The following is a 15,181-nucleotide window of genomic DNA, read 5'->3' as shown; positions in this document are numbered from 1 at the left end:
TCTACACTAGCTATAGCGTTTTCCAGAGCTTTTGTGATGACACAGTGATCTAGTCAGCTTGTGATCCTATCATATTGGACATCTACACTAGCTATAGCGTTTTCCAGAGCTTTTGTGATGACACAGTGATCTAGTCAGCTTGTGATCCTATCATATTGGACATCTACACTAGCTATAGCGTTTTCCAGAGCTTTTGTGATGACACAGTGATCTAGTCAGCTTGTGATCCTATCATATTGGACATCTACACTAGCTATAGCGTTTTCCAGAGCTTTTGTGATGACACAGTGATCTAGTCAGCTTGTGATCCTATCATATTGGACATCTACACTAGCTATAGCGTTTTCCAGAGCTTTTGTGATGACACAGTGATCTAGTCAGCTTGTGATCCTATCATATTGGACATCTACACTAGCTATAGCGTTTTCCAGAGCTTTTGTGATGACACAGTGATCTAGTCAGCTTGTGGTACTATCATCTTAGACATCACTCACATAAGTATCACAGTTCATCAAATTCATATCGGCGCAAATGTAGCAAAACTCTTTGCAAAAATTTGTCTTGTTCTCAGCCAAACAGACTTTTGGGATCTGCATTGAAATCGCCTAAAATAATCGCACTCGACGATTTCCTTTCATTGATTATTGCATTTACCTTATTCATGCAGTTTGTGAATTCCTCAAGATTTTCGGGTTTATTTGTCCGCATAAAAATTTAATTAATTAATATTTTGCCACTGTTTACAGTTACAGTAGTACCTCGACATACGAGTTTAATTCGTTCCGCAACCTTGCTTGTATCTTGAATTACTCGTATATCGATGCAGATTTCCTCATACAAAACAATTAGACTACCATTAATCCGTTCCAACACCCAAAATGTCACCCCAGTTATTTTTGTTACGTGGTTTTGAATAATAAAAGCGTATTTATAAATGACAAATATTTATTGTACAAAAACAAAAAAGAGAATGTAAATAAATAAATTAGATATCCTTACTGGTCTTTGCCTTTTTCGCTACATTTTTCTCGCTTTCACCTGTAGGCCGTTTAGAAAAAAACATGTCTAAGGAGGTTTGTTTCTTCCTCCCTCTCAGAATTTTCCGGAAATGAGTTAGGCAAGTGTCATTAAAAAGATCAAATGCACGACCTGTTGCAACTGTTTCTTTTCCACGAACTGTGAAACTCTCTCCCACATTCCTAAGATCTCACTTGTAGAAATAACCTCCTCCTCCTCTGACTCCTCGAAACCAATTTGTTGCATAACATCCGTATGCTGCTGTGACTGTAACTCTTGTATCTGTCAGTTCCTGGGTGTGCTCCTCGACGAGTTCCTTCACGTCTCTCTCTTCCACCTCTAGACCCATGGATTTCCCCAGAGACACAATCTCCTCTACTGACTTACCGGGTTCCAATTCTTCGTAGATCCTTTCAGCTACAGCTTCAGGCCACAGCTTTTTCCATGCAGAGGTCAAGGTCCTCGTTGTAACACCTAGCCAGGCCTGATCGATAATTTTTAGGCAAATCGCGATATTAAAGTGGTCCTTCCAGAACGCTAAACCGAACTCGTATCTCGAATTTCGCTCGTAACTCAAAGCAAAAAATAACTCGCTCGCCAACTCGTATGTTGGGGCACTCGTATGTCGAGGTACCACTGTACTTGTATTGCTGCCAGTCTTGGCTCAGAGCATTCTACTATTTCTACAGAAAGAGAATCCCGCCATAGGATTGCGACCCCACCATAAGGTCGTCCAATTAAGTTAAATTAAACAAACTTAAATGAAATATTAAGTAATAGAAATATAATATTAAAGGAAGTAATAAAAAATAGGCAATTAGAGCTGTCGGCCGACAAGAAGTTCGTTGCGTTTCATTTTCCGTCTATTCAAGCTTGTCAAAACCATAAACAAGAAATATTTAGACATATGTAACTAACTAGTTAACTAACCATCACGCCGCTTCCCGCAACAACTCAGTCACACCACACACTCCTTGCCTCATTCACATTCATACAAACTCTTCTATTATTCTGACTCTTGACATGGCCCGACTCAAGTATCTGATTCACTTGATCGTAAGTTTTCCTCGGGCGTCCTCGACTTCTGCTACCATTCACATGTGCGTCATATATTAGACGTATTTACGTCCTTATAATACCAAAATATTGCACGAAAAATACCTAAAATCGCGAATTTCGCGTGAAAATGGCAAATTAACTAAGGACGGGTTGTTTCGGAGTATTTGAACAATTCATCAAATTTCAACATTCATTTTCAAGTTCTGTGAAAGATTTTTTCTAGTTCTGTTTTTATTTCAGTTCTGTCAAGCAACTAGCCTATAATGATATAATAACAGAACTTGAATTGGACTTTCACAGATCCCAGAAATGAACTTTGAAATTTGATGAATTGTTCAAATACTCCGAAACAACCCGTCCTAAGTATTTTGTATAAAATTCTTGAATTTTATTAAAAATCGAGTTATATACGGAAGATTCGAGTTATATACATTATCGAAATAATGCTGTTCTTGTGTAAATCTCATCACATGAAACCTCATTAAAAAACAAAACACATTTAGTACCCAACTTGGTGCAATTTTTTTAAAACATTAGGTATACTATAGGTTTTCACGTACCGTGGATGTACAAAATGGGTATTCAATAGTACCCCTGATTCCATAAAACTTGTATGGTGGTATCACATAAAAATAAAAGTGTTGGTCAACACTGGTAAATACTCACGAAGAGAATAAGGAGATGATTAAGGCCTGTACGTAGACTTTGGGATGCTGTGAGAAGGAGATCTGTATCCAGAACGGAGGCTGGAAGTCATACACGTACACGTAGAAAGTGGTCAGGGTCACATCGTCCTCTATGCCGAAGTTGTGGTCTGCCTTTGCGAACCTGGAAGGACAAGACTTATATTAATAATATAATCAAAGTGCTTGCTTATTGTAGGCAAGGCATACACTGGTCCCCAACTGACTGTTAACAATGCTGACATCAGAAGCAACTGCTTTATTTATCTATATCAAATGTGTGTTAGTCGTAAGTCTCTATTTTAAGCCATAGTTGTTGTAAGTTATATTACAGCGGTATTTTTTTTTTTTTTTTTTTATTTAACGCCCTTGTAGGTTTACATCAGAGGTTCCCAAAGTGGTCTATATAGACCCCAGGGGTCGATATCGGCATGCTGGGGGTCTATGTCAGCGAGAAAAAAATTTGGGGGTCCACGAGATTCAAATGGGGGTACACACGAGCGGACCTCCATTTACCTCAAGTCAACATTTAGGAGTTCCGTAAATGACACAATAGAATTAACACAAATATAATAGACTGAGAAATTACTTATTTGATATTTGTATTTTTATATTTCCTAAAGTTGTTAATTGAGGTATACAAATAAAATCCACGTTCCTTTTCTCGTCAGAATTTATATATTCAAGCAAAATATTGCACATTGGAAGCCGCAAATTTTCCTACTTCCCCAACTTGTTTTTGAAAAACGTCCATGGTAATAATGACGTTCAACATTTAAATGCACTTCACACAGACTTCAAAACTAAGTTTGAGGACATTTTGACTATGGAAATGGAATGTTGAAGAATCGGTTATCATGTGACAAGAAGAACTGACTGGAATAAGCACTATCAAAGAACTTAAGGGGCATTTCTGTAGGGCTAGCTACAGAAAGAAATTCCCATTGCTTATTCTGCTTTATTTTCATTTGGTGTAATACCTCACAAGGGCGCCCCAGTCTGCACAATGTAAAGACAGAGCAACTATACCGCCACCCGGTTGTTGGGCAGGCAAGGGAAGGGAATCTTTTTACTAAAAAAATAAATGATTATCACATGGGACGTTAATAGTTTTAGGAAAATTCAATATTCGGCAAGCAGGGGGTCTACGGAAAAAAAAAATTTTATTAGTGGTCTACGGGGCAAAAAAGTTTGGGAACCTCTGGTTTACATGACGTGTTTAGGAGTATTGTTGAAATAAATGTTTTAAATGATCCACAAAACTTGCCAAGTTGGTATTGAATATGTCAACATCACCCAAGTAATGATTTCCCATGGTGTGAAGTCGTTGTATCGGAGAGTGGGCAATGTAGTTACGCTTATGTGTGCTGCTGTAGAATATTGTATTTTGTCGTGTTGTTACTGTGGGTGTATGTATGTTTATAAGTTGCAGGAGTTACAACAGTCGAATTTAGAGTTAAGTATTTTGAATAAGAACGTTAAATCGTTTATTTTACGTCTATCTTCTAATGTATGTATTTAATATTTGTATTGTGTATGTATTTACCCACTCGGTCATAAACAGAGAAATATTTTTAAATTCTAAATGTTGAGTGTATACCATTTATATCTACCTATTACATGCAAGTGTTCTGTAACTCTATGTTCACAGTTGTTAGTTTTGCAAATGTAAATACTATAAATGGTCACTAACACCTAAACCGGGCGAAGACTAACCAAAAGGGCCCGGCAGCAAAAATCTGGGTTTTTAACTGCTAGTACTTTTATATCTGTTTATAATTTACACTATTTAATTTGATTAGTTAATCTTATTTCACATTTTAAAGAAGTGAGTTGTCTGTATTATTTCAAATGTACTTAACTTAAATTTATTTATTTATTTATTTATGTCTATTCTTGAATACACGTTTTACAAATTATTACAGTGGTATATATTGCAGTACAGAGAAAAAAAAGTACAGAAAAAAGGTATAAAAAATGAAGAAAAAAGGTATAAAAAATGAAGAACATAGGTTGATTTAGGTAAAACTGTGTGTGTGTGTGATATTATATGTAACGTGAGCACCTCACTAGGAGAACCTGTGCTGAGGTGTTAACGTGTTTGTGGTTAAGGGTGACAGGTATTTATGTGTTATGGTAGAAAGTTATTATTATTTTTTTTTTTTTTCACAGACATATATTGAAACATGAAAACACACTTTTATATGTGAGTGTATGAATTTGTGGATAATTCTTGATGAACGTGTATAATATTTAATTTTACTTGTTATATTTTGGTTATGTTTGGTTTGGAATTATAATCTTTTGAATAAAGTGAATATCTTGATTTTTTATCCAGGCTATGATATGTTTTTTGAGAAAGTTTGTAGATGTGTTTGTAGTCAATAATTGTTTCAAAGTAATGGGCATACTGTTAAAAAGTTTGGTTGCGTAGTATTGAAAGTGTCTTTGACCGTGTGTGGTGTGTGTTATTGGAATGTTCAGTGTTTTATTTGTTGAGGACCTGGTTTTTATTATGGTAAATGTTTTGTAACTTTATAAATCTATACCACGTACTTGCTTTACCATTGTTACAATGTACAACAAATACCTATTTAACACAACCGTGTTACTTACATTTATATTTACTTCATGTAAAAGCCCACTGGTGCGTAAATAAATAAATAAATGACAAGTTCTAAATCCTTTTAGAACATGTGGAGGAAAATGATGAAGTAGAATTAAGGAATAGCACCAAAGGGTTACAAAGGCTCTATACAGAAGACCTTGCAAAATGAATGTGTGCTTTTCAAAGCCAGGCTCACTCCTTCGTTACCTTAAAAAGACCCCCAACACAGCATTCCCAAAGACGACAAACTGTGAAGCTAATATAAGAAATTGATGTAATTTATTGGCATCCATGATTGGGAAAGTTCATTTCTTTTGAATACAGTAGCAACACTTGCTGACACTTAACTACACAAAGACTCACCATTAAGATGGAAATATAAAATTTTGATTTGTTGTAAAAAAACTTAATAACAAATCCCAAATGGAGTAAACGAAAAGTTCAGGCTTGTTTTGTTACACTATTTAGTTTCAAAGACACTTTTAAGAATGTGTTATAATTTACTCACCTCATTTATTTTTACATCGCTACGCAACCCGATTTGAAGGCAGTTTGTTTCGATTGGAAACATTCAGACCCTGCTCAGAAAAGTCCCGCAATGAACTGCGAAAGAACTTCACTTTTCTACGCATGTGGTTATTTCAATGTGGGCTCTGGGCGGTCAACTGATGTCATAGTTTATTCAAAGCATTCTCGAACAAGAAGCATTCCTGGTGCCAGAAATGATTTTATGTTAGGGCAACTCTATCAATTTGGATGTCTATGATTGAACTACAGTATAGTATAGACTCTGTAATCCGAACCAACTTTAATCCGAATCTCCAGTAATCCAAATCACCGGGTGAAGGTGGCGGAGTTGGTGGGTGGAATACGTAAGAGAGTTAGGCACTGACTTAAGCCAAACAAATACTATTTACAATTAGTGTCCTCACACCTGCAATGTATAGCACCATGCTGATTGAAAAAGGGAACTTTATCAAAAATCAATCTTAAATTAAAATCACTTAAAAATAAAGTGCGGTCATTGACATTTTGAAACATCGACATGACTAGATAACTAAAGAAAAAAGAATAACGTTTCTCTATTTACAATAGCAAAACGTATAATTTTGGTGATATCTGTGCTCACGACCAATATATGGATTATGTTCTGAAAATCCTGCTATTTCTTAAAGTTTTCAGTAATCTGAAAAAATGTTAAACTGGAAAGGTTCGGTTTTTAATTGTCCGGATTATAAAGACTTAACTGTATTGTCATCAAGTTTTTAGGATGGATCTTGCGTTAAATTTCAAATACAGAAATTTGTTTCATTATCATTATGAAATTTTCATTTCGATCAAATGGAATGGCGATGCACAATGTCATGCAGTGCAAGAGAGACAGAGCGCATGCCAAAGAGGCTAGAAGAAAAAGGTTCTAAGTCAGTTTTCATTCAAACCTACTTGGAAAACATTTCTAGTGTGTATTATCTATTCAGTGGTCTCGCCTGTATTCGAAGGTGGTAACATTGATGGAGTGGAAGACAATCTTCTCCTGTCCGTTGGCGGTGCGGATTGTGATGTTCATCTTGGCCGGCTTGGAGCAGGTGATGCTGTAGTCTGCGTCGATGCCGGGTTTGACGGGCGAGTTGCGGAAGTTGATTTGGGTGAAGTGGCGGTCTTCCTTCTTCGACAGGTTGAACGTGAAGTGATAGTCGATGGCCAGGTCATCTGGAATTGAACAAGTAAAGCGTTTAAATAATTTCAAAAGAAATCCTTTGAAACAATAGACATTAAAAAAAAACTGTTAAAACATTGATCTCCCAAGCTTGAGTAGCTCAAGGGTCGGTATTGGATCCAATTTAATTTATAATTTACCAAAATTGTTAACAATAAACTAAAACATTGTACATGTGATAACAAATAATTGCAAATAACAACAAATATACTTCACAACATATTTAAAATTTAATAGAGTGTTTGTATTTAAACTTACTACAGATCATCTGGAAAAACTCATTTAACTAACCAAGTAATTTTTCCCAGGGGAATAAACATGTGTAATATTTCTTTTTTTGATATTAACAATTTGGGGTGGAATTCCATTATAATGATACATACGAGGGTGGTCTGAAAAGTTTCCGACCTCAACGCAAAGATGGCGGTCAATAAAAATTCAAATTCAATGCACATCTTTTATCTATGGTTGCTAACAGCTTATTTTGACAGCTCCCGTTTAAAACATTAAAAAGTATTGTTTTTACATAAAAATACATGTGAACAAGTGAAGTTCTGTTAGTGTTCAATAAATAATTACCACATGGTACAATCGATCAATCCAACTGTCCGTACATTGTCTACATTGTGAACACAAAGAAACAAATCCATTGTGAACGTACAGTGTTAAAGCAGTTCTGCGTACCATACAACAACAATAATACTTATATTACGACTATTAAAATTTGGTGTGGGGTATTATTGAACACACAACAACAATGCCACTAGAAAACACTCACTGGAAATCAAAAAATAATATCATTACATCACCGAATCCCTTGCCAATGGAGATTAATCAGACTCTTTTTGATTATATAGACAGTAAATTTTCTGACCTCAAAAAAGAAATGTTCAATAAAATTGAACAAGAAACGGCTGAAACAAAAAAAGCTACAGATTTCATTGCACACAAATACGATGAAATACTATCCAAATTAAATGAACTGGCAGGTATAAAAACAGAAGTTGAAAAAATTAAAAAAGACCTCTCTAGAATAAACAATATGGATATTCGGCTTGCTGAATTACAGCAAAACAACTTGTCGAACCAAATCGAAATCTCTGGAGTAGACGAAAATAAAAACGAAAACCCGGTTGAAACGGTAAAGGACATTGCCAATAAGTTAGGCATTGAAATCATTAATGAAGACTTTTCAGACATTTATCGCATTCCTGACCGTTGTCAAGGTTTTCCGAGAAAAATCATCATCAAATTCAACAATTCCAGCATTCAAACTCGACTTAACTTCCTTGCAGCAAAGAACAAAACTAAAAAACTAAGCTCAGCCTTGTACATCGGTGAAGTGTTGTCTGCATACAACAAGGACTTGTCACGGAAGACCAAAAAGCGAGCCCAGGAATTAAACAACCAATATACCTGGTTCAGAAATGGGAAAGTTTTCACAAGGAAGACAACCGAATCTAAAATAATAAACATAAAACACGAAATAGATTTATTAACAATTTAAAACCTAACTTTATCATCGACATACATAATTTACTCAAAATGGATACTGATCTGGATAAATTCACAAACCATCTACTTGAAAATGAAACTGTTACTACAAACACAAGCAACATAAAACTATGTCTAAAAAATAACTTGAAAATAATACACCAAAATATAAGAAGCATCAATAAAAACTTTGAAGGATTTCTTATAAACATAAAACAATTAAACATTGAATTTGATATTATGATCCTAACAGAATGTTGGATTAAAAATTCTTACACGCCAAAAAATATGGAAGGCTACTATCGCATCAATACTTCGTATAATATTAAACAAAATGATGGAATTGTAGTTTACGTTAAAAACAATCTGAAACTACTACCAAAAAAATTAAAATCAATGAATCCAATTGTCTACACTTACATACTAGGTACTTCAGGAATTAATATATTAGCTATTTATAGATGCCCATCCGCGCCCAATATTTCAAACTTCCTTACTGCACTTGAAACTAAAACACTGTAGTACGCTGTTTGTAATTGGAGACACAAACATAAATATTCTAGAAAATGGTCATCCTCAAAGAGACGATTACCTCAATACAATAAGCTACTACGGTCTTGTTAGTTACATCAACAAACCTACTAGAGTCACTGAAGAAACTCTTTCTTGCATCGACCATATACTAAGTAGAACTAAACTACCCATAAATACTATATTATATGAATCCACAGCAACAGACCACTACTCTACAATATTGGAAGTTGGAAATGAAAATAAAAGAAAAGTTGAAACCGTGAATGTACCTATCATAAAAAATAGAATCGACTGGAATACAATTGTACTCAACATAAAAAACAAAAAATGGGAACATTTGTACTCAATTACCGATAGTGATACGGCATGGAATTATTTCACCAATTTTATTCAAAACCAAATAAATCTACACGCCAATCTCATAGAGCTACCGAAGAAAAAAAAATACAATCACAAAACCATGGATTACACCTGGACTATTAAAATGTATTAGGAAAAGAAACAACATACACAAAGAAATTAGGAATGATCCAAATAATTACTTACTTACTACATTCTACAAGAAATATAGAAATATATGTACTAAGCTAATTAAACATGCAAAGAATAAATACTACTCAAGAAAAATTATGCAATGTAATAATGACTCCAGAAAGATTTGGCAAATTCTTAAAGAGATAACTTATGCAAAACAATTTAAAGGTCAAATTGAGGAACTCACAATTATTGATACTCATAGTGTGACTTTTGACTCGGACCCGAAGTTTAATTGCCGATCATGCAAATACCTTTTTTACAAACTTTGGATCGAAACTAGCCGGTAAAATAAAAGAAAACATCAACTGCAGCTTTAAAATACAATCATATCCATATTTTTAAGACAATAAATGTTCCAAACCTGAAAAAATTATATTAAAAAAATATCCTGCTTCATCAATTTAAAAATACCCATATGTATGAAGAACGAACAAGCACTAGAGCCTTGAGACATTCACGTGTAAAATCTTTTCACATCCCAGTTTGTCAAACCTCCTATGGACAAAAAAGCTTTAAATACAATGCTATTAAGCTATTCAATTCTCTACCTATTGACATTAGAAACACACAAATCACAACTTTATTTAAAAATAAAATCATTGATTACCTCCAATAAAAATATACATTAGAACTATTTCATAACATACTAAAAATTGTGCCTACTATGTATATATATATATATATATATATAATATGCCTTTTGGTCAAACTGAAACTTTATTAATGAATTACTTAAAATTATTATTGCTTCGCCTCCACCTTCTACATTCATTCTTGAATTGTATAATCTAAAAAAAACTAAAAAATACTGATTTTATTTTATCTGGCATGTTCACAATATTGTATTAGCTAAAACCTAGTTAACAACCACTATTTGCCATCTCAACACAGGCGTTCCACACCTAGTGAGATGGGCAATACGTCACTATTGTAACTAAATGTTATATTAAAATAAAATAATAAAAGCTAGTGAATATAGTTGTGCATCTTTTGACAGTTAGTCACCAAAGTTTCGGCCATTTTGAACACGCAGTTTTTTGATGACAGTCGTTTAAATGAGTCGATGTGTGTGTTTTTGTGAAAATGGAAAAATTGAGTATCGAGCTGTTATTAAATTTCTGTTTTTGAAAAGCAATACGCCTACGCAAATCAAAGATGAGTTGGACTCCAGTGTATGGAGACTCTGCACCATCATTTACCATTGTGAAATTTTGGGCAGCTGAATTTAAATGTGGCCGTAGGAGCTTGGGAGACGATGAACGGTCAGGACGTCCAAAAACTGCAACTACTGACGATAACATTGATAAACTTCACCAAAAACGTGTCTGTCGCATATTAAATCAAGATTTAGACATGAGAAAGCTGTCCGCGCGTTGGCTCACGTTAGACCAAAAACGTGTTCGAATGAACACTTCCAATGCTCTGTTGGCGCAGTTTAGGCGCAATAAATCCGAGTTTTTGTGCCGATTAATTACTGTAGATGAAATTTCGATACACCATTATACGCCCGAAACAAAAATACAGTCAAAACAGTGGACTGCAAAGGGGGAACCGGCTCCAAAAAAAGCAAAAACTGTTTTCTCGGCTGAGAAAGTGATGGCGACTGTTTTTTGTGATAGTCATGGAGTTATCTTAATTGATTATCTTCAAAAAGGAAAAACTATAACAGGAGAATACTACGCATAATACGCGAAATTGCGGAAAACGGCCACATTTGCAGAAAAAGAAAATCCTGTTTCACCAAGACAACGCGCTATTGGAGGGGACCCACCCTTTCCCGACGGCTGTATGAGGAAACTGATTGTTTAACCTCCTTAGCCGCACACGTCAGGACTCTAATTTTTTTTGTAAAAAGAAGCTACATTTATTTTAAAACGATTCTAGACCCTGCATGCATGATTGTTAGTACGAAATAATGTATGCATACTTACATTAATAGTAACACAAAATAAGAACACATATGAAATGTGTTCGCCTGGTGGTTTGGCATCTAAAATTAAATAATAAATAAGGAGCACAAATTTTATAAGTGGAAGTATGATTGAAACATAAAAATATACAAGCCGCGTATCGAGGGCAGTTTACCCCACTATCACGGGGCGGTCCCGGCAAGAATGAGCGTGGCAAGCGGCCTGGCCACAACGATCCCAAGCACCCGCGTCCCTTAGCCAGTTTTCCGAGAGTACCCTCGAAGAAATGTAAATGGGGGGAGGGGGGGGGGAGATACTCCCAAAGACCCTAGGGAATGAAGTGAGCCTCAGGTCACCGGAGGCAGGACGGAAGGGGACCGGGCTCGCGCAAACATTCCCCAGGCCCGCTCATGATGCCGGGGGAGGCACCCGTGGTTCGTGGGACAGCCGCCCCAGATTAATGTCACCTTACTGGATGCAGGAACAGGGTCTATCCGCCCCCGTGGTGGGGAAATGAACAATACAGTACGATAGAGTTCAGTTCGACAACCTATTCATAAACCAATTTGTTAGTAACAAATAAAAAGGCAAATAACAAACGTAGAAAATAAGTTGTGATCAACAACAAATTGACCGTTCATAATAGAAAAAAAAAGAAGGGAAAAAAAGATTAACATAGTATTAAAGAGCTAAAACACAAAAAGAAACAGTATTATCATTATCAAAGCGTTCCTAATAAATAAGGCCCAAATTCAAAAGTAAAAGGAAGAATGTGCATAAAAAAAAAACCGTGTAAAGAATTGGCAAAAACGGTGTAAAAAGCCAGTACACACAATAAATGAATAAGAAATAATAAAACAAACAAATAAAATAATAAATGCATTGCGATCATGCCATAAGACAAAGAAAGTAAAACCAATGAGTATATAAAAATAAAACATAAAGCAATCGCGCATAAACAATATTAAATTTGTTATAAGAGGAGTAACCGTGGAGTGACAGGAGCAATACGCTTGGCGCCTGAAACAAAGATGATTTTAATCTAAATCAGCAACTCTAAGCACAGGCCATCTCTCTACCCAGGACTTTACAAACTTTTTGAAGCATTCAAAATTTTCTCTGTTCAACACGAGATCGGCATTCCATGCCGGTCTTGTAATCCCTCTCAAGCCATCCAACATTTCCTCTCGGGCATCCTTCATCAACTCGCAGTGCCACAGAATGTGCTCGGCTGTCTGGTTAGTGTCACCACATGAACAGTTCGGATGAGGAGACAAGGCGAGACTATGTAGCCGCCCCCTGAGCTCCCCATGACCGGACACCAATTGCGTCATATAGTGATCCAGTTTTATGTGCGCCCCTTCCATTCTGCTTTTAACTGAAGGGAAGAAAGAGAAAGTCAATCTACCCTTCGTCGACCTATCCCATCGCTCTTTCCATACACTCAGCGTTCTATCTCGCATGGCTTTCAATAAGCCAGGAAGGGACACCGCTCCACCGGGTGTCAGTTCGACTCCCAGGTGGACAGCGGCCTTACCTCTTGTCAATGCCTTTTTTGTCAAAACTTCCCTTATTTCCAAGTCAATCGGCAGTGTACCAGCCAGAACCGGTAATGCATCATTAGCCACAGTCCTATATGCGCCCGAAAGAGCCAACAGGGGAGTCCGTTGGCCCCGCTTGAGGGCCAAGTGGATCAATGCATTATCCAGCCGGTGCTCCCACACAGAAGCTGCATACGAGACATGCGTCACGTAAACACCCCTATATATGAGGCGAAGTGCCGGAGTCCGCAATCCCCACTCAGCTGTTGAGAGCCTTCTCAATTTCAAGAATAGGTCCTGGGCCCTGCTAGAAACGCTCTTGACGTGCGCTAGAAACGAAGAAGATCTATCTAAAGTGACGCCTAAATACCTGGTGCTTTCAACGAAACGAATAGTGGAGCCTCCCATTCTGATGGTAGGGTTTCTGGCACGACTGAGCATACCCTTCATCAAGAGTCCCACGGTCTTATGGGGAGCGAAGTTCAGCCTGTTTCTCTTACCCCATTCAAGAATTTCACGCAGACCCTCTTCTGCTTTACTCTCCATTTCCTTTCTGCTGTCCCCTGAGACCAAAAGAAACTTATCATCTGCGTAGTCGACCGATATGCATCCTTCAGGCAAGGGTAACCTAGAGGAGTCGTCAAAAAGGATGTTCCACAGGTCAGGCCCGAGGACTGACCCTTGTGGACAGCCCATGTTAACGTCACGTATGATGAAAAAATCACCATACATCACAATAACCTTTCTGTTACGTAAATAATCACTAATAATATTGAACAGTAAAGGCGGGCAATTACGACTTTTCAACTTCGTTAAAATCATCGGCCACCACGCATGATCGAAGGCACCCGAGATGTCCAAAAATATTCCAATTACATACTTCTTGGTACAAACCCTCACCCATTCAAGCGCATACTTAATGGCGTGCTCAGTGGACTTACCGGGGACGAACCCAAATTGGCGGTCGCAGGGTGGAGACAGGGTGAGACGGAGCCTATGTTTGATGATTTTTTCCAGTATTTTACCTAAGATTGGAAGTAAAGTGATGGGTCTGTAGGCTCCGATATCTGTTCTCGGCTTGTTGTTCCCCTTTGGTATAATCCGGAGCACGCCTTTCTTCCATTCTGTAGGGAATACTCCTCTACGCAAGCACGTTTCCAACACTTGATAAAGCTCCTCTTTAGCGTGGATCCAAACATTCTTCGCTATTATGCCGTTCAATCTGTCAAATCCCGGTGCCTTCTTCGGACCCAAACCCTTAATTATGATTTCAACCTCTGCTCGACTTAATGGTGGTACGCCGTCCCCCTGGGCGAGGTCTCTAGGTGGAAGCCGTGACAGGTTTCTTACCTGTTGATGGTGAACATTTTCCCCATTAACTGAGTCTAGAGGAACTAACTTGCCCAGAAGTGTCTCAAGAGTGGAGACTATGTCAACACTCTCTGCGTTCCCTTCGCTATTACCGAGCACAACGCTCGATAAGTATCGTTCTGATCCTTTTCCCGAGTTTTCAAGAGCGCTGTGGATTTCCCACGGGTTGGCGTTACCCACTTCATCTACCCAACTATGCCATGCAGCTCGTTTTGCTGAGGACGGCCGAACGATAGGCGCCACGGGAAGCCCTAAAACGGGCCTGAAGTGCAGCCGCTTCTTCAGGCGAGCATATACTCCGCCTAACCACTACCAGGCCCCTATAGGCTCTTTTGTAGGCCCCTTTCAGCAAAGTCAGCTCTTGTGTCCACCACGGCGTCCTAATTAACTTCTTTGGGTTTGATCTGCCCAAAGAAGTTTCAGCGGCTGATACCACCGCCGCGTTAAGACAACGCGCTGTTTCACACCTCAGTGGTTGCCATGGCAAAAATCCATAAATTACGGTTTGAACTGCTTGACTATCCTTCTTACTCACCAGATCTAGCCCCAACCGACTTATTTTTGTTTCTAAAAACTGCGCTCGGAGGACAGAGATTTTCGTCAAATGAGGAGGCAATCACCTTTGTGAACAATTATTTGGCAGAGATAAACGCCGAGTACTATTTGGATGGGTTAGAGAGATGGGAGCATCGCTGGGAGAAGAGTGTAGA

The 15,181-nt window shown here is 37.5% G+C and overlaps 1 protein-coding gene across 1 annotated transcript in view; it reads right to left on the bottom strand.

Annotated features, from left to right (window-relative positions):
• The window catches only part of LOC149411773 (attractin-like protein 1), a 97,185-nt gene that overhangs the window by 7,657 nt on the left and 74,347 nt on the right, over positions 1-15,181 (bottom strand). Inside the window, exons 21-22 of the mRNA XM_089646921.1 lie at positions 6,855-7,077; positions 2,743-2,904 (exon numbers count right to left, since the gene is read on the bottom strand). Coding sequence (XP_089503047.1) covers positions 2,743-2,904; positions 6,855-7,077 — 385 coding nt within the window. The remainder of the gene's footprint in view (positions 1-2,742; positions 2,905-6,854; positions 7,078-15,181) is intronic.

This window comes from Hesperophylax consimilis, chromosome 25 (assembly GCF_061612785.1).
Source record: "Hesperophylax consimilis isolate HC1 chromosome 25, BYU_Hcon_1.0, whole genome shotgun sequence".
In the NCBI taxonomy this organism is placed as follows: Eukaryota; Metazoa; Arthropoda; class Insecta; order Trichoptera; family Limnephilidae; genus Hesperophylax; species Hesperophylax consimilis.
Note: the sequence above shows the minus strand (reverse complement) of the source record. Positions and strands in the feature narration are given on the sequence as shown.